Source organism: Gallinula chloropus (genome assembly GCF_964237585.1).
Source record: "Gallinula chloropus genome assembly, chromosome: 22".
Taxonomy (NCBI): Eukaryota; Metazoa; Chordata; class Aves; order Gruiformes; family Rallidae; genus Gallinula; species Gallinula chloropus.
In genome coordinates, this window is record NC_140107.1 from 6865093 (window position 1) to 6883494 (window position 18402).

At 58.4% G+C, this 18402-nt stretch overlaps 1 protein-coding gene across 1 annotated transcript; it reads left to right on the plus strand.

Moving 5' to 3' along the window:
* Positions 1-1213: 1213 nt before the first annotated feature.
* NT5C1A (5'-nucleotidase, cytosolic IA) lies at positions 1214-12424 on the plus strand. Its single transcript, XM_084274088.1, has 6 exons — positions 1214-1348; positions 7155-7322; positions 8091-8220; positions 8444-8566; positions 8968-9152; positions 9432-12424. Exons 1-6 carry the CDS (start codon positions 1244-1246, stop codon positions 9795-9797), a joined length of 1077 nt encoding a protein of 358 aa, XP_084130214.1. The 5' UTR covers positions 1214-1243; the 3' UTR covers positions 9798-12424.
* Positions 12425-18402: the final 5978 nt, after the last annotated feature.

The window sequence follows — 18402 nt, forward strand, 5'->3', positions numbered from 1 at the left end:
AGGGCAGCTCCAGCTGGAGAACGGGCTCTGAGAATCACCTTGGGGAACCTGGAACACCCACAAAGCTCGTACTTCCCTTGCAGCCACCCCTGAGCAACCTAGGTACTTCCCAGAGGAAGCCTGCAAAGGGAAGGGGAGTCTCTGAGGCTGGGATGCCGCTGACCTCCCAAGGGGCTGGGATCCAGGCAGCTGGGTGAGCCCTGGAGCTAGCCCTGCTCACCAGCACCTGCCCTGCCATCCTGGCTGAGCCTCAGAGTGAGTGGGGTCCTGTTTGATCAGTCTCGGGGGCAGGGATGGGGGGTCCCCAAGGCTGGCACCAAGCTGTGGGTGAAACCCTTCTACTGGCTTGGGTGTGGGGGCTCTGTGGCCTCCTGGAGCCTGGTGAGAGGTGGGGGGGATCCTGCATTGCTCGGCCCTCCTGGCTGCTGAGTTAGGGCAGGGGGGGTGTGTGGGGGGGTGTCTGTCTGTCTTTCTGTCTGTCTGTCTGTCTGTCTGCTGGTGCAGGTCTCAGCCCGAGCTGGAAGCCGGGCTCTGTGCACAGCTCTGAGGCTGGACCTAATCCCACCGGCACCCGTGGGAGAGCAGTCAGTGAAGGGCACTGATTGATGGCCGAGCACGGGCAGGCTGGTGAGCGCCCGTTAGTGAGCCGAAATACGGGTTAATGAGCACACGCAGGTTAACGAGCACACACAGGTTAATGAGCACACGCAGGTTAATGAGCACACGCAGGTTAACGAGCACACACGCAGGTGCCCCGGCACGGACCGGCCCGTAGCCCGGCGGCTCCTGCAGCCCCCGGTGCCGATCGTGCCGCTCCCCGGCTCCACCGGAGGGTCCCGCGTCGCCCGGAGCTTCGCGGGGACGGGACCGCGATGCTCCCGGGTCGGGAGCGAGCCGGTGGCTCCCGCGGGTGCCCTGTCACCTCCTGCCCGTGAGCCCCGGTACCTGCCGGTGGCACCTCTCTCTCTCTCCGCCCCCGGGCCGGCCCTGCCCTGCCCTGGCCGGTACCCGCTATGGAGGGGGGTGTTGGGGAGGCGGCGGCGCGGGGCGGGCTCGGTGCCGGTCCCGAAGAGGTTAAACTGCGTCCCGGTGGGCTGAAACCCCGGAGCTTCATGGGATGCCTTATAAAGAGCGCTCGGCCGGCCCGGCAGCTGCTCGGGCAGCTCCCGGTGCGCTCGGAGCCGCCGCCGTCGCTGCCGCGCACGGAGCAGCCGGTGCCGCGGGGCCCCGGAGCCGCCGCGCTATGGAGCCTCCGGACACTGCCGGGGCGCCGGGCGCGGCAGGGCGGCCCTGGGAGGAGGCCAAGGCTTTCTACGACAACCTCGCCCCCAAGAAGAAGCCCAAATCGGTGAGAGCCCCCGGGGTGCCGAGCTGGGCAGCGCTCCCTGCCCTGGAGGGATCCGTCCCCGTCGGGTGCCCTGTCCCCTGCGTGTCCCGTCGCCTCCAGGTCCCCCCCTCTGGCTTTCTCCAGGTGTCCCATCTCCTGGGGTCCTCCTGGGTATCCCATCATTGCTGGGTTCCTCCTCGGATCCCCCCAGTTCTCTGTGGGTGCCCCATCTCCTGCAGGTTCCCTGGGGTCCTCCTGGGTGTCTGGTTTCTCTTTGAGCCCTGTCTCTGCCCAGGTCCCTGGAGAAGCCCTGTGTCACTCCAGGTGTCACCCGTCCTCTGTGGCATCCCTGGATTGCCCTTGGTTGCCTCCAGATCCCCCCACTCTCTGTGTGTCTCACAGGGTGTTTCCAGGTCCCTCCTGTGCTGAGATGTCCTTGCAGAGCAGCTCAGCACCCCTGGAGCTGCCTGTCCCCTGTGCCAAGGTGGGAGGCCCAGCCAGGGGCAGGAGGGGTGGCAGCAGTGGGGCAGGGGGACAGCCTCGGGGGCCCCAATCCCTTCCAGGGGCACCAGGGTGTTGGAGGGGTGTAGCCACCCCTGCCAGGCTCTCCTGCTCCGGGAGATTAGCAGGAAAGGCTGCGTTATCTAACCGGGGCTGAGCTGGCTGGGTTTGAACATGGGAGTGCCTGAAGTGCTGCTGTATCTCAGGGGCTGTGGTGGCAGGGGGGGGAGCCAGCGGGCTGGCAGGGCTGGGGGCTGCACCCTGGCCCCGCAGCCACTGTACCCACCCAGCTGTAGCCATCCCCAGGGCTCCAGCAGAGGTGCTGCCCCTTTTTATGGCAAGGTTAAGTATGTGTGATCCCTCTGGTGAGGGGGGACAGCTGAGTCCTCACTCTGGGGGCCCTGGCTCAGCACAGCCCCCGAGCTTTCCCCACTGGGGACCTGGCTGCAGTCCCTGGTCTGGTACCTGCTGCTGTCTCCTTCCTTCCCAGGGGAGAGGGACTGCTTGTCTTGGGGTGGGATGTGGCTGGTTGTCTTTCATGCCACACTTTCAGCCTCCCATGGATGGTGGTCCAAGCTCCTCCTCTTCTCCTTGCAGCGAGCTTGGTGACCAGCACACCCATGTCTGCTGTACAGATTGGGGAAACTGAGGCACAGAGCAGTGATGTGGTTTGCTCGCCTATCAAACCAGTGGCAGAGCTCAGATCCAGGCACTCAAACCCTGAAGTCTGGCTGTGCCATCCACCTATGTGGGGTTGGGACCGGTGTTTGTGGTGCCTGCCCAGCCTCATGCCCCTCCACCAGCTCCGTGCGTGCAGCCAGGCAGCTGAGCTGCCCTCGCACGCAGCGGGGCTGCCCTGCCCTGCCCTGCCAGGCAGCTGTCACACCCCGTGATGGATGGGTGCAGAGCGCTTTTCTGTAGTATAAATAATGTGTTTGGAAGACCCAAAAGCATCTGAGCCATTACCCTGAACTTTAATCTGATCCCAAGCAGGGGGCTCACAGCCACCCTGGACTCCCTGCACTTGGGCAATGGAGTTTGCTGCTGTCTGTCTGCTCCCTCCCTGGTGCTGGCTCTGTCCATCCTCTCAGCTGAACATCCCTGTCAGCTGGAGTGGGTACCAGTGTGGGTGCAGGCGCAAGCTGGGGGGGCTGCTCCCACCTGGCAATGTGGCTGTAGGATGGCAGGAGGCAGTGGGGGTTTTGGGGAGCATACTGGGAGACCCCCTTCCTGGCTGAGGAATGGGTTAAACAGGGTGTCCCTGCCGCTCCCCGTTTTATAGAGGTCTCTGCTCTTCCCACGCCCCAGCTCCCACGCCTGCCAGCTGGGGAGGTCGGTGAGGAGGTTTGTCACTCCTCAGCAATGCGGAAAATGTCCCCCAGCCTCTCCAGTGACACGACACTGGGTCGGTGGGAGCCAGCCTTCTGCTAGCTCCACTTCTTTGGGCCCCCTCCTCGTCCCCTGTGCCCATGGGGACCCACCCAGTTCACCAGGGTGCTGCATTTTTGGGATGCTCTGGCTGGGCTGGGAATGGTGCTTGACCCTGGAGCAAGCCCTCGCTCTCCCCTTTCTGTGTCCAAACCTTGCATCAAAATTCCCCTCCAAGTTCTGAATGTGGCCACATGAGTTGGTCTTTTGCAATGCCCAGGGAGGTGCCCAGAGCTGCTGGGGTGTTTCAGATCAAGGTGTGTCCAGCAGGTTCAGCCTCAGGCAATGCCAAAGGACCAGATGTGGTCCTTGCCTTGGGGCCAGCCCATGGTGGCCTCCATGGTGGTGATGGAGCCACCGGTGTTAGGTGCTGCAGTGGTTGTTGTGGGGTGGGCACAGCCCTGCTCTGTGTCCTGGGAGCATGTGGGATTTCCAAGTGTTGCCTGTAATCCTTGGGGGGCTGCTTAGGATTTACATCTGATCAGGAGAGTGGGTGAAGGTCTGCCAGCTGTCGGGTCTGCAGAGGGAAGCATGCCATTTCCAGTGACTGCTGGAGTATGCCTTTACCCCAAAACCTGGATGGGTTCTGGGCTGTATGGACCCTGCTGGAAAGGTCACTCCTGCTTCTGGGATGGGGCTTGGACCTCCTGGACCCCCTGGGGCTGTGTAAGGCTGATGTTCCTCTGCAGAGGGCTGGGCTGTTGGGACGTGTCCCTGGTTGTCCCTCCTGTGTGATGGAGCCTAGGGAAGGGCCTAGGGTTGGGGTGAGCCCTTCCCTGCTCCTAATTCTGTTAAACCCATCCCTGCTCTCTCACTTGATGCTCAGGATAAGGCTGGCTCTGACCTTCCCATGGGAAGGGAGAGGAGCTCACTGTGAATCCCCAGGCAGCAAATCAGCTGAGCAGAGCCCCACGGCCGCTTCCTGGGCTTGTGCTGGACGATGAGCTTTCATCGACTTTGGCTGACCTTGGATACTGCCCTGAGGCTAAAACAGGGTCTGTTACTCCCTGTGCCCAAACCTGCTGGAGCAGGAGGGGCGTTGTGATGGGGTGCTGCACTGGGGTGCTGCACAGGCTCCCCCACAGCTCCTGTGAAGAAATGCATCCTGAGGAGGAATGAGAGCAGGACCCTTCTTGTGCATGTACTTCCTATTTAAAATGGGTGGTTGCCCCCCAAAACGGTGATGTTTCTAGGCAAAATGGTGTTTGTTGGGTTCCTCACAGCACTATGATGGGGGGTTTGAGGTGCTGCAGTTCCTGTAGTGCCCGTTTTTTGAACGTGGTAATGCCCATCTGCAGTACTAACGGGGATGGAGAAGCATCCAAGCAACCCAGGGGGAGGAAACGCTTCCAAATGAAACCTCCACTTCAAAGAAAGATGCCAGAATGTGGCTCCTTCCTTCCTTCTTTCCTTCCTCCCTCCCTCCCAGAGCAGAACTGCTTGGGGTTTTTTAAATGTCAGCCTTTCCCAGTGAGCACCAGGGCTGTCCCAGCCCAGCCAGAGCTGGGAGCTGCGGTAGCAGCAGGGTGAGACTTTCCCTGCAGAGAAAGTGCTCCCAAGGTGCCAATATTCCTTGGCAGGAGCAGACAGGATCCAGCAGGTCTCATTCCCTGGGGCCGGGCTTCCCGCCCGCGGGCGGCTGGGGCTCCGGCAGCCCACGCTGGGGCAGGGTCAGGGCGCCAAGCGTACGGTTATTTTTATTGCTGTGTTTATTACCTCTTAAATTAACCTCCCCGAGGCTGGTGGCTTTAAATGGCAGGGAAGGGACCTTAAGCAGCCTGGTGCTGTTGCGCAAGGTGCCTGAGCTGTCTGGGGTGCAAGGTGTGTGCTGTCACTGGGAGATGGAGATGTGAATTCGGGCTGGGCACACGGATAGGGTGTAGGTGTGGCGTGCAGCTCTGTGCACACATAGAGTCACAGAATGGCATGGGTTGGGAGGGACCCCAAGGATCACAGAGCTCCAACCTCCCTGCCACAGGCAGGGCCACCAACCTCCAGGCCTGGAGCTATACAAGGTTGCCCAGGGCCCCAGCCAACCTGGCCTTGAACACCCCCAGGGATGGGGCACCCACCCCCTCTCTGGGCAGCCTGTTCACATCTGACCCTCTCAGACATGCCTCTGTGCCCTGTGTGCTGCTGACCTACTTTCTCTGCTGGGATCCTCCAGCACGGCCGGCTGAGGAGGATGCTCTGCCCTGTGGGCTGCCAGGGACTGGGAGCAGAGGGGAAAAACACCCAGCAGCTCTCCCACGTACCTGGATAAGTAACCCAACGCTGCAGGGACTCGGGAGCAGCAGAGCTCCTTGCTAATGGCTGGATGTCCTAAAACCTTGAATAATTATTCATATTTTCCGCTAATAAATGGCCCATGACACCAGAGTTGTTAATTAATGAGGTGGAGTGCCAAGACGTAGCCCATGAGTTAATAGCTAACACCCCTCCAGGTAGCAAGATAGGGGCCTGGTTGTGGGTCACTTGGTGAGGTGCTGGTGTCGCTGATCAGCTTCTGTGGGGACCGGGGTGATCCTGCATGTCCTGCTTCCATGCAGGACCTTGTTTCCCTGCAGATGCCCTGGGAATGGATCCCTCTGGCAACAGGGACGTGCTCGGCCTGAGCTAATCTGTGTCTGGTCCTAATCACCCACTGCTTAATCTGCTTGCTGGGGATTTTGGGTGCTGGCGTGGCCTTGGAGAGGTGTCTGGGACCAGCTGTGCTGTGGGGCTGGCCTTGGGCACCTCCGAGGGGGAGGTGTGGGGCGCTGGGAATGGCACAGGAGTGCTACTGACTCATCCCTGGGTGCGTCTCCATGCTGGGCAGGATCAGCAGGGCTGGGGATGTGAAGATCCCCCATGTAGATGGGCACCTTGTTCCTGTCTGGCTCGGTCTTAGGCAGGGGCTTGAACTTTGGAGCAGCTGGGTGTGCACTTTCCTGCCCCAGGACACACAGCATTGCCAGGGGATTACTCACCCTCACCAGGCAAGGTGAGGATCCCGGAAGGGGCAGAGGAGCTGGGGGCGAGGAGTTTCTGGAGCACCGTGGCCTGGGTTTCACTGAGTCCCTGTGGAGATGCATCCCTGCACACAGTGCACTGGGACTGCTCCCAGGGCACATCCCTCAGCCTGTGTCCTGCTCCTGGGGCTCGCAGCAGGTGGTCTGCTGGGACAGGGCTGCCTGTGCCTGTGCTGCCTTCCCTCCTCGGGATGTGCTGTTCTGGGGGGGGTGAGGATTTCTCCTTGGCCATCAGTATTTGCTTTCGTGCTTGCAAGTGAGTGATGGGGATTAGCACCCTGCTGCCCTCCACGGGGGGAGAGAGGGCGAGTGGGGGGCAAGATGAGATTGACTTTCCCAGTGCCCCCTCTCTCGCTGGCGAGTCCCACCGGAGGCCCCTCGTTGACTTGGGTGGATTTTGGGATCGAGCCCTCGCACGTTAATAATAATGACTCATAAATCAGGGCCTGCACCACCTGTTTATCATGTTTCCACCCACAATAACTATATCAAGTGTTTTTATAAGCCGAGCTGGCGCGGGTTGTTTGTCACATCTGGACGGCATCGTGGGAGTGCGGAGCCGGCCCAGCCGCAGTGTGTGGTTTTTCCTGGCTGGGAGGGGAAAGCCACACCAGTTCCTTCTGCATGGGGTCGAGCAGCTCTCCTGGGGGAGCCTCCTGGGGTCTGGTTTGCAGCGGGAGGACACGGTGCTACCCCCACAACGTGAGGGGACGGTGCGTCAAGGCTTCATTGTCTTGAACTCTCCCCCCTCATCCTCCAAACTGCTGCGGGGGTGTCAACCGCCCCACAGCCTTTCACATTGAATGTTGACCCATGTTGTGGTGGGATGTGGGGTTGGGGGGCACGGATTGACATATCCCCCCCCCCCCTTCTCCCTTTCCCCACAGCCAAAGCCTGAGAACGCCATCACCATCGCGGTGTCGTCGCGGGCGCTTTTCCGCATGGAGGAGGAGCAGAAGATTTACAGTGAGCAAGGGGTGGAGGCCTACGTGAAATACCAGCTGGACCATGAAAACGAGCCCTTCCTCCCTGGGGCTGCCTTCCCCTTCGTCAAGGTGAGCATCCACCTGCCAAGGCTGCACAGGGCAGCCCTGGGGAGGGGAGGAGCTGTCCGTTCAGAGGGGCTGCAGCCCCACAGAGCGACCAGAGGCTGATAAACCTCCTGGCAAGCGATGGGCTCTTCCAGCTGAGGTTTTCCAACTTGGCAACCGAGCCTAAGAATTGAAGAGACCATCTCATTGGATCATATTTAAAGTTTCCCTTTAGAGAATTCTCATCTTTTTATATATCTTTTTAATGACAATTTACTTATTTATTCATTTAAATTGGCTGCCTTCAGCTTTGCACCAGAGCTGGCCAATTTCTAATTTTGACATGTTGAAATGAGGCACTTCAAACATCAATCCCCCCCCCAAAACTTTCCAGTTCCAGCCTGGGTTCTGTTGGGTTTAGTGTGGTTTTGTCCTCTGGCCCTCGCTGAAGCAATCTCTTGCCTGTTCCTGATGAATAAACTAATCCTCTCAGAGAGGAGAGACTTGTTCTGTTCCTGATTGCTTGAAAAATGCTGATCTGGAACTTGGAGCTAATTTATTCTCCCCTCTGAAGGAAAGCTTCAAACCTTTTGTGTTTGAAAATAGCTGAGTGGCTCTGCAAAGCCAGCTCGTTCCCAGCTTGCTGGTGTCAGCTTGGCTCAGGGTGCCACGATCCCTGGTTTTGGGTGGCTCAGGTCAGGCCAGATCCCTGGTTTTGGGTGAGTGGAAGGTGAGAAGGGGGTGAGGGTGATGCCTGGGGTTCACTGACACCCCCACCCTCGGGTGCTGCAGGCGCTGGAAGCGGTGAATGCGCAGCTGCGGGAGCTCTACCCTGACAGCGAGGAGCTCTTTGACATCGTCCTCATGACCAACAACCATGCCCAGGTTGGGGTTCGCTTGATCAACAGCATCAACCACTACGGTAAGCTCAGAGTGAAGCTGTCCTTCCTGTGGGTGCCACACGCTGAGCCCCCTTCTCCCAGCTGAGGGCAGCTGGCTGGTGGTGGGGATGCTCTGGCTGTACCCATGTTTAACGGCGGTACCAAAATCTGCCCTCATCCTGCCGACTTGGGAGGACACAGGGGAGCAGCCTCAGGGCTTGTTTGGGGGTGATCGAGCTCACCCTGATGTCTGTCTGCCCTCAGGACTGTTCATCGAGAGGTTCTGCATGACAGGAGGGAACAGCCCCATCTGTTACCTCAAGGCCTATCACACCAACCTCTACCTCTCCTCCGATGCCGAGAAAGTGAGTGGGGCCATTGAAGAGGGTGAGTCTGGGGTCCAGTTTGGTGAAGGGCAGTGGGGAGGGAGAGCCTGGAGTCCTCAGGGGATGGTGCCAGGCCTGACAGCTCCAATGTCCCCATGGTGATATGCAGCTAGGGTCTGCCTTGTCCTTCATCATCCAGAGAGTCTCTGGTTTCCATGAAGAAGGCTTTCCTCGAGCTCCACAGCTCTTCTGAGGCAAAGGCCCTGGTTTTCCCCGTTAATTCTTGTATGCAAAGGGAGGTCTTTCATCTGGGGATTTGGTTTTGCTGTGAAAGGCCTCACGGCCACGCTGCAGGCACCGTTGGGTGCATGCTTTTCTTTTGATGTGCTCCTCAACAGATGAGCTATGAGACTTGGGCCCTTGGGCAACTGTCACCTCTTGCCTTGTGCTTCACCTCCACAGGGATCGCAGCAGCCACCATCTTCAGCCCCAGCAAAGACCTGGAGGTGTCGGAGAACCAGCTGCGGGTGGCGTTTGACGGCGACGCCGTGCTCTTCTCTGATGAGTCGGAGCAGATCGTGAAGGCTCACGGCTTGGACATGTTCTTTGAGCATGAAAAGGCTCATGAGAACAAGCCTCTGGCACAGGTAGTGCTGGGGTGCAGCCAGAAAAAAAGCCTCTGGGAGAGAGAGACAGATGCTCTTGCCTCTGGGAATGCGCCAGGGATCGGCATACGGAGTGTGAAGTGGGATGGGTCAGCAGCCTGTGCTGCTGGATTTAGTCCGTGGGATGGATGTGGCTGGCCCCTCGCTGTCATTTTTGGGAAGAGGGGATGAGCCAGCACGTCTGGCTCTGCTGGGACTGGGTACCTGGAGGAGGGGACAGCATGGAGGTCTTAGAGTGATGGTTCCTTCTTGCTTTGGCAGGGACCCTTGAAGGGCTTCCTGGAGGCGCTGGGGAAGCTGCAGAAGAAGTTCTACTCCAAGGGGCTGAGGATGGAGTGTCCCATCCGCACCTACCTGGTCACAGCCAGGAGTGCAGCCAGCTCAGGAGCCCGGGCCCTAAAGACTCTGCGCAGCTGGGGCCTGGAGACAGATGAAGCTTTGTTCCTGGCCGGGGCTCCCAAGGGCCCTCTGCTCAAAAAGATCCGTCCTCACATCTTCTTCGACGACCAGATGTTCCATGTGGAGGGAGCCAAGGAGATGGGCACGGTTGCTGCCCACGTCCCCTACGGCGTCGCCCAGAAGCACAAGCGCCCGGTGCAGGAGAAGCAAACCCCAAACAGCAAGTAGAGGAACTGGCTGGTCCCACAGCCCCCCAGCGTGTTGCACACACATCACCCTGTGCACCACGCGCTGACCTGGGCGGTCGTCTGTGGGGCAGAGAGCGTCTGCCCCGGCCAGCGCCAGGTTATCGCCCACCGGGAGCCTTGCTGGGGACATGGGTGGATGAGGGGGGCTGATGAAAGGCTTCCCTTCGCCCCTCTATTCGTTGCTGTGTTGTGGGGTTGGAGAGTTCCCTGCGCTGGACAGCACCGTGAGCTGTCTCCCTGTTCTGTGCTCCACATGGCTTCAGGTGAAACCCTCTGAGGATGAGGATGGATCTCACCTGTTGCAGGCTGGCCGTGCTGGGCAGATTTAACCTGTTGTTGGGTCCTTAAAACCCCAGGAGATTCCCAAAGCCTTTGACTTACAGCTGTGCAGGCTGGACTGTTGGACTGGGAAGTTGGGAGCACCCAACCCCTCTTCTTGCAGCTTCAAAACTAAAAAAAAATCATCCCTTTTAACTAAAATGACACTGTAATACCCCTCCTTAACAGGCCCTGCTCCCCAACCAGTGAATCTCCCCTGCCTTTGTCCTTTCAGCAATGTCTTGCCTGCTGAACAGCTTCCCTCTCACACGCTAAACTCTGGAAAGATGGAAAGAAGCACTTATATATTTTAAAAAAACCCTAAACAAACCTCTTTCCTGCTTGGAGCTTCAAGCCAGCACACTGTATTGTCAGCCTGGGATTTGGACTCTTTGGTTTCGCAGTGGTGGTGAGTTAGGACTGAAATAATCATCTCAGTGAGGAATCCAAAGCCCAGCAGCTCTTGCATGAGCCATCCAGGGTCTGCAGACACCAGCATTGGGCTGGAATTAAGTTAAAAGCAGGCCTTAATATATTAGGGACATCATTTGAAGTCCATTTAGGTAAATCTGCAGAGAGGTTTCAGCCTGGGGGAGTTAATTAAGGGATTTCTCCCCCTCCCTTTTCTAGGCTTGAGCCCATATGAATTGATAATCTTTTTCTCCCCAGCTGCTTAAAACCTCTGGTGTTTCCGAAAATAGACACCTCTGCTCGTGATGCTGTGGGAGAGAACCAGATCTCAGATTAAAAAGAAACCCAGGAAATCAGTCGTTGAGCTGCTCCAAAATCGGTGTGATGCTCACACCAGCGTTTCTGCTCCAAGCCCTGAGCCAGAGGATGCTCTCAGGTGAAAACTTGAAAGATTACTTCTTCCTTTCTTCTTCACCCCCCACCCTCACCCCAAAGTTGGGCATGAGGATGCCCAGTCGTTACCAGAGAGCTTTCTACAACCACCATCTCCACATGCTGAAGTTTTCTGAGGTCTGTGTTACTGCACTTTGATGCCTGTGTCACCAAGCTAGTGATGTCTTTGGTGGCTCTGGAGACTTTTCTTGTTGCACTAAGAAAATTGCACTTTTTACCACCACCCCCCTCCCCTGCACCCCACACTATTTCACTTTGGCTGCTCCATGTCACACCTGGGTGATGAGCACTGTGGAAGGAAGTGTAAGATCTGGACAAACAAGCCAACAAAGGCTTGGAAGGAATTGTCTCTGGGTGACACAGCTGTTTAATGGGCAGGTTTCTAAACAGGTCTCATCTTTTAATGCCAAGCTCAGATATTGGGATCTGAACACTGGCCCAGAGACCTTTTTTAGCAGCTGGGAGGAGGGACAACAGCTTGGCCTCCCACTAAACATTTCCAAGATGTTTTCTGAAGATCACAGGGTGGAAGCCCAGCTAAGCCCAGCTTGCAAGTGAGCTCACCAGGGCTTCCCACCAGCCTGGGAGGTGATGCTGCACTCGGGATGTCAGCAAGGCCTTGGGAAGCCCCGGCCGTGGCAGCAGTGGGATTGGACATCCCCCTGGGATGGGGCTCACTGGACACCGCAGGGGATGCGGGGTGCTGGCTGGGCTGGGCTGTGCAGGAGGAGATGCCCTGTCTGGAGGTGCTGAGAGCTCCAGGGAAGCAGTGTGGTGTGGTTCTGAGGCACGGCCGTGGATCGTGGCAGTTCTTGGAGCTCTGTGGTCCTTGGGGTCCCTTCCAACCCATGCCATTCTATGGTTCTTGCTGCTGCTGTTCCAGGCTCTGAGATACATGGGGAGCTGTGTCCAAGCTGGAGTTTCTGCTGAGGGCCATCCTGCTGCCAGGCAGCTCAGGAGCTCACTGGGGGAACTGGGGCTTGGGAAATGGGCCCTGAGTGAGGTAGACCTCCTTTTGTACCCCCAGTGTGGCCAGGGTTTTCCATTCCTGCAATGGCTGTCCCCTTTGCCTTTATCCACGTGGCTTCTGATGGCTTTTTCCCCCCTCCCCTCCCCTCCCTACACCTGGCAGACATGGATTTCCTGCTCGTGCACGTTCCCCATGTGCCCATCTGTGACATCTCCTCTGGTCAGGACAGTGATGTGGTCCTTAGGACCAGTTACACGGGGCTGGGCACGTCTCCCATCTCAATGGGGCAGTGTGGTTGTGCCTCTTGTGCTGCACTGGCCAACAACTGGACTCTCCTGCTTTGTGGTGTTGCTGTGGGTGTTTCACTTCGTCGTCCTGCGGTGGGTTTTCTTGTGGATGGGCTGCTGTGCTAATGAAACCCCTCGGGTGTTCTTCTGTAATAAACTCTGGTGGTCCCAGCCCAGCACTCTCCATTGGGTATTTTTGGCTCCAGGGTGCATCCAGCAAGAAAGCCTGCTGTCCCTGCTTGGGACCTCCCAGGTTTTATGGTGAAGGGGTGGCAAGAAGGAAAAAGACCTTCTAGGATTAAGGGGAATGCAGCAAATGTAATAAAAGCAGCTCCCTGGGAGCTGGAGACCTCTGGGAGAGGTGGGATTCCAGGGTTGAGAGATGTGCTGTGGTACAGCTGCCTTGTGAAGAGGCTTTTATTGTAACCTGGGCTCGTGATGAAGCCCTGGATAAAAATACACTTTGGCAGCAGATTTTTGTCAACTTGATCTTCTCCCAGCCAACAGGTGGGAGGCAGCAAAAGCTTTTTAGAGGAGATTTATTGCTGCTGAAGTACCGGGTTTATCCGAATAGCGACACTGCAGTTCTGGTGGTAGCTCCTCCCTACCCATGAGTAGAACAGATGGGTTAAAGGGGGAAGCAAATTCTCCATCTGGCACCAAATATAGCCAAGGAATGTCTGTCAGCCCTGGGGCAGCATCTCTGCTAGAGGTGTTTGCTTAAGGGATGGATGGCCTTTGGTTGCTGGGTTGCCTTCTCTGCTCCCATCCCCAATCCTGGATGTTCTTCCACCAGACCTCCTGGTGTTCCTCAGGGGTCAGTACAGGGACCAGCACTGTTTAATATCTTTGGTGGTGACACGGATGGGGGATCGAGGGCACCCTTAGGAAGTCTGGCGATGACATGGAGCTGTGTGGTGTGGTCAACATGCTGGAGGGAAGGGATGGCATCCAGAGGGACCTGGACAGGCTGGAGAGGTGGGACCATTCAAACTTCATGCAATTTAATAAGTGCCGAATCCAACGCTGGGGCTCCCCAGGACAAGAAGGATATGGAGCTGTTGGAGAGAGTCCAGAAGAGGCCAAGGGAGATGATAAAAGGATTGAAGCCCCTCTGCTCTGGTTCAGCCTGGAAAAGAGAAGGCTGCAGGGAAACTCCGAGATCGTTCTAGTCCCTCAAGGGGCTCCAGGAGACATGGGAGAGGGGCTTGTGCCGAGGGCAGGGAAGGCCAGGCCCAGGGGAATGGCTTTCAGCTGCAGGAGGGCAGCTGGGGGGGGGCTGGGAGGCAGAAATCCTTCACGGGGAGCTGGGGCTGCCCCAGGATCCCTGGCAGGGTTCAAGGCCGGGTTGAATGGGGCTTGGGGCACCTCGAGCTGGTGGGGGGTGTCTCTGCCTATGGCAGGGATGGCACTGGGGGGTCTGAGGGCCCTTCCCACCCAAACCAGTCTGGGACTCCATGAAAAACTCAAACTCCAGCACTGGCAAGAGCTGTGCTGTGCCAGTGAGGGTCCAGGGTCCCACCCAGCTGTGAGAGGTCAGAGTGTCTGCATCAAAGCCAAGAGATGCCTCTGATGTTCATACAAAAACCCTCCCAGCCCTTGACTTGTGCTTGGGGACCAGCGTTAGCTCTGGGGCCAAGGAGCCAAGAGGTCACAGAGAGACACAGGCCAAGGGACACGCAGGGAGGGAAGGGGGAGGTTTGGGTGGCTGGATCCAGGCTTTCTGGTTCGTTTGCTGTGAGCCTGAGGTTTCGGTTCTGCTGTCTGTTTTCTGAGCGTCTTCCTTCATCAGGTATGAAAGGGCTTTGCAACGAGTGTGCTTTAAAATGAAGAACACAAAGGAGGAGAAAGCGGGGGCAGAGCTGCTGGAGAATCACACTGCCACTCAGCCACTGTCAGCGCAGATGTTTGCGAGGTAAGCACGGCCCTTGAACAGCAAGAACCCCTTTTCAGGGGGAATCCAGGGTTTAACCTCAGAACTTGGGGGAAAGTTCACCCTCTTGGTGAGGGTGTGATGCTCCAGCTGCACGGCACGGAGGTTGAGCAGAGTGTGGACCCCGCTCTCCTGGTCCTCACATAGGGTAAGTCATGACGCATCCTTGCCTCAGTTTCCCCATCAGAGGTGACATCAGGAAAGAGGGTGACTCCAGCTGCTTGCAGAAGATAACCACAAATCTGAGAACATGCTTAAGTAGAGCCCTGTAGGTCTACGGTGATGCCTGTGTGCTGGGGCTGTTCAAACACAACCCCATGGCGGTGTCCCTGAGGGGTCCCAGTGGGCTCCACCACGTCCCTGCTGCACGTTTCATTTTATATCCTTTCTGAAGCGCTAACAAACGTGAGCAGGGACCTGCAGCCATCCCAGGAGGCTAAAATGTCAGGGCAAGGGGACCCGGTGACAGGGTGACAGAAACACCCCGAGTTGGAAGAATAGATTAGAGGACCCGGCGGCAAGAGAACAAGCAAAGGGCACTTGCTATCAGCGCTAGCGGGGCCGTGCCAGGATTTGGATGGCCTGACCACCTCGTTCCTTCCACACGGCTATTTATAGCAGTGTTCACTGATGCCTCTGTCACCGGAGCTTAAAATGATTCCCCCGTGTGCACCCGGGGTGGCTGGGCTCAGCCAGGGAGGCCACCAACGAAGCAGTGCCTCAGCGGAGCATGTGTGAAGCTGCTCATCGCCCCGCTGCTGGAGGAAGCCGGCGTCTCCTCCTGCCAAGAGGCAGCTCCACGCTGGGCCAGCTCCTTGGAGGATGCACCAGACGGTTTCTGTTTAAGGCTTGGCCCTTCTCCAGGAAGAGTCAGTGGGGCAGACCCACCTTCCACACTGCTTCTTCCTTTCCCTCCCCCACCTCCCCCCCCCTCAAAACTGGGGCTCATCCAGCTCTGGGAGCTGGCGGTTTGCACAGCTCCATGTTGGTCCTTAGGGTAGCGGTGGGAATAGCTCTGTGCGTGTCCCAGGCTGGTGGAAATGAACCTTGGGTGACTGAGCTGGAGCAAAGCACAAGAGGATGAAGAACTCTTTAACTGCAGAGCAAATATGCCCCAATCCCTGCCTGGAGCTTCTTTGCTCTTTAACAAAACCAACTTTGCTTCCCCGTCCCTTAGCTGGGGAGCGATGGAGGCGGAGATCTCCCTGCCCCAGCGTCTTCCCATTCCTGCAGAGAGAGCTTTGTTACCAGGGCTGCACTTCAAAGCTTTGCTGGCAGCGCTGGGCCGGATAGGACCGTGCACATAATCCCACCGAGGAGGAGAGGAGGGGGTGTCCGCAGCCCTGGGGCTACAGATGCCAGGCAAGTACAGCTTCGTGCACCGGGGAGCGATGGCCCCACGCTGCCATGAGCTTGGCACAAACCCCCACTGAATTTTCTCAGTGAATGACTTGAGGGGATGTGGGCATTAGTGTTTAAAAAAGGCCAAACCCCCCCCCCCCCCAAAAGTCCTCAGGGCTAGAGCATCCTGGAGTCCTGTGTGTGGGATAGGGCTTCTGCTCTCGTAGGGCCAATTGTGTGGTTATCCCTCCTTGGTGGCAAGAAGGGGATGCAGAGCCCAGGACCAGCTCTGCAGTTTTAAGCTTTATTTGGTGGGACTTTGCATCCCACCAGCTGGCAGTACCCACGAGCAGCCCCCCCATGAGCAGTCCCACGGCTGTAGCCGGCTTGTGCTGTGGCTGCATCCTTGTCACCATGGTCAGCAGGGAGCACCAGTTCCCCCCTTGGGATAACACAAACCCGGTCAGCAGCCATACAAGTTGACACCCCCAGGCAGCAGAGTTGACATCGTGTGTCCCCCCCCCAAAAAGCAGGGACCTCTTCCAGTCACACCCACTAGCTCACAAACTCCTGCCCAGAGGCAGCAAAGCCCTGAGCAGGGACCAGCAGAGTCTTTACCTGAGGAATCCCATGAGAGGAAGGATAAATGAGGGAGATCTCGCTTTGACTAGGCAGGAGGGGAAACCTGGTTTCACCGGCCAGGCACGGTGCTTGCTGCTGGGCTTCAGGAGGTTGTGCAAGGGTGGAAGTGCTCGTGCTTGCTGGAAATTCCCACCCGTCCTGGCTGGGATGGGTTTAGCCTGGGGAATGGCAGGCTGGTTTCTGTGGCCATGGCTGTGGGGACAGGGATGGGGATGGTTGTGGGTGCCGTGTGAGGGGGAGTGAAGGGCCGCGTGGCACGGCAGGAGGGTGTGATGGTGGTAGGCGTCCCTCTCAAGCCAATGTGCTCCAAGGAGCATCGCTGCCTTCAGCAGTGCAGCCTGTTGCTCCTTCCCCTTCTGGCATGTGTCTGGGGAGGGTGTGAGCAGGAGTCTGCCTCAGTGCAGTGCTCATGGCCATCTCAACCCTCATCTCAAACAGTCCCTAATCCACCACCTCATGGGCTACGGCCGCCATGGGGAAGGGTGGCTGCTTGAGGCCCACCATGCTGGGAACGCTGAGGTGTTCCTCAGCGCCAGCTCGGGCACGGGGCACCATGTCCATGAGTGCCAGCCTGGCACTGAGGTACAGCTGCCATCTTGGGCACTGCGGTGCTGAGGCAGCACCGACATCTTGCGCGCTGAGGCAGGGGTATTGCCTCAGGTGCCACAGCAGGGCAGCCATCTCTGGCACAGTGGCATGGCTGCCATCTTGGGCACCTCATCACCTGGGGTGACCAGGCTCGGGGGAGCAGCCTGCATAGTACAGCTGGGGTGCCAGGGGCAGGGGCTGTACAAAGAGGCTGCAGGTTCCTGGGCGGCCGGGCAGCCTCCTCCAGGTACGGCTGGGAATCATTAGGAGCTCTCTGCGCCGGGCTGAGTGTGGGAACGGGAAGAGAAAGCTGGAGAGAGGCCTTCTTTCATCTCCCCACTCCCTCCTCCCCCTGTGTCTGCCAAGCCTGGCTTCCTTTTGAGTCCTTTAGCTTGTGCCAAGCGAGGGAGAAGGGGGGGGGGGGGAATAAAGAGAAAAAGGGAAGGGAAAGAAAAAAAAAAACCCACAGGAATGTGTCCAGGGATCTGGCTTCATTCAGGCTGCCGAGCCCTGAATGCCCCGGCTCCTGCTTGGGAAGCTGGAGGAGGGAGGGAGGTCGGCCGCGGCCGCCCCCGCGATGGAGGCAGGGGAAACCAAACAGGGACGCGGCATTTGCACGGTGGCTGTTACCACAGTGACTGACAAAGGGATGTCAGGGAGGGGGCCGTGGCCACATTTCCCCCCAGCTGTGGGGCTGGGGAGACAGGAGGACCGGGTCAGGGCACCCCGAGTCCCGGGGGGGTGGGTGGGATGAGGGCTCTCGGCGTCTGGGCGAAGCCCGTGCCACTGCGTGTCCCAGCGTGGGACACGGTGTCCAGACAGACGCCCTCGCGTCGGGCCTGTCTCAGCACAAAGGCGACAGGGCTGCTGGCAGGAAGGGTGTGAGGGGGAGGGCACAGGCTTTTCTCCGCCGCCTCAGGAGGACGGTTTTTGACTCGCTGCCGACTTTATTTCCAGCAAATTAATAATTTCCTCTCACGGCAACAATATTGGTCTGTCTGTGTGTCTGTCTGTGTGTCTCCCACTGCCCTCCCAAGTATGTATTCCCTCCGCCCCGCTGCACAGGGAGGGTCCGTGCTGCTCGCCGCGGCCTTCCTCCTTCCTCCATCCTCATCCTCTGCTGGGCTTCCTCCAGCTGTGTCCAACTGTCCGACTCGGTCCAGCTGCGACAGCCGCTGTCTTGGGAGCATCCTGGCAGAAGTGCCGAGCTTGGCCGTGACCTGATGATGATGATGTGAGTGACAGTGGGGAAGCACGTTGGGTGGCAGGGAGGGATGGCGCAGCGTTTGGTGTGCACAGGAAGGCGAGTGAGCACACGGGGCAGCCACGGGACGGTCTCTGTGCCTGTCTGCACAGGGTGCTGGAAGCACAGGGCACCTGTGGGACAAACCCAGCGTGCTGGAGCGAGCACCAGCCAGCCCAGCTGCCGCAGAGCTTATTCTCACGCTGGTGTGTGTCACCCACGAACCCTCAGAGAGCGGGGCACGCTCACGTCAGCCCGTGCACGCGTGCGTGCCGCTCCTCGCGGCGCAGCCTGCTCGCACACACACCTCCCTGCGTGCCGTGGCGGAGCTCCATGCCTGCCTCCCGCACGGTCTGCATCCCATCACCCCGCAGCCCCTTCCCACACCGCCCTGCCTGC

Bases quoted from the DNA above. Each gene is read 5' to 3' on its own strand.
- NT5C1A (XM_084274088.1), top strand. From the start codon at position 1,244: ATGGAGCCTCCGGACACTGCCGGGGCGCCGGGCGCGGCAGGGCGGCCC. The intron at 8,221-8,443 runs GTAAGCTCAGAG...GTCTGCCCTCAG, and splicing joins CAACAGCATCAACCACTACG to GACTGTTCATCGAGAGGTTC. The intron at 8,567-8,967 runs GTGAGTCTGGGG...TCACCTCCACAG, and splicing joins GAGTGGGGCCATTGAAGAGG to GGATCGCAGCAGCCACCATC.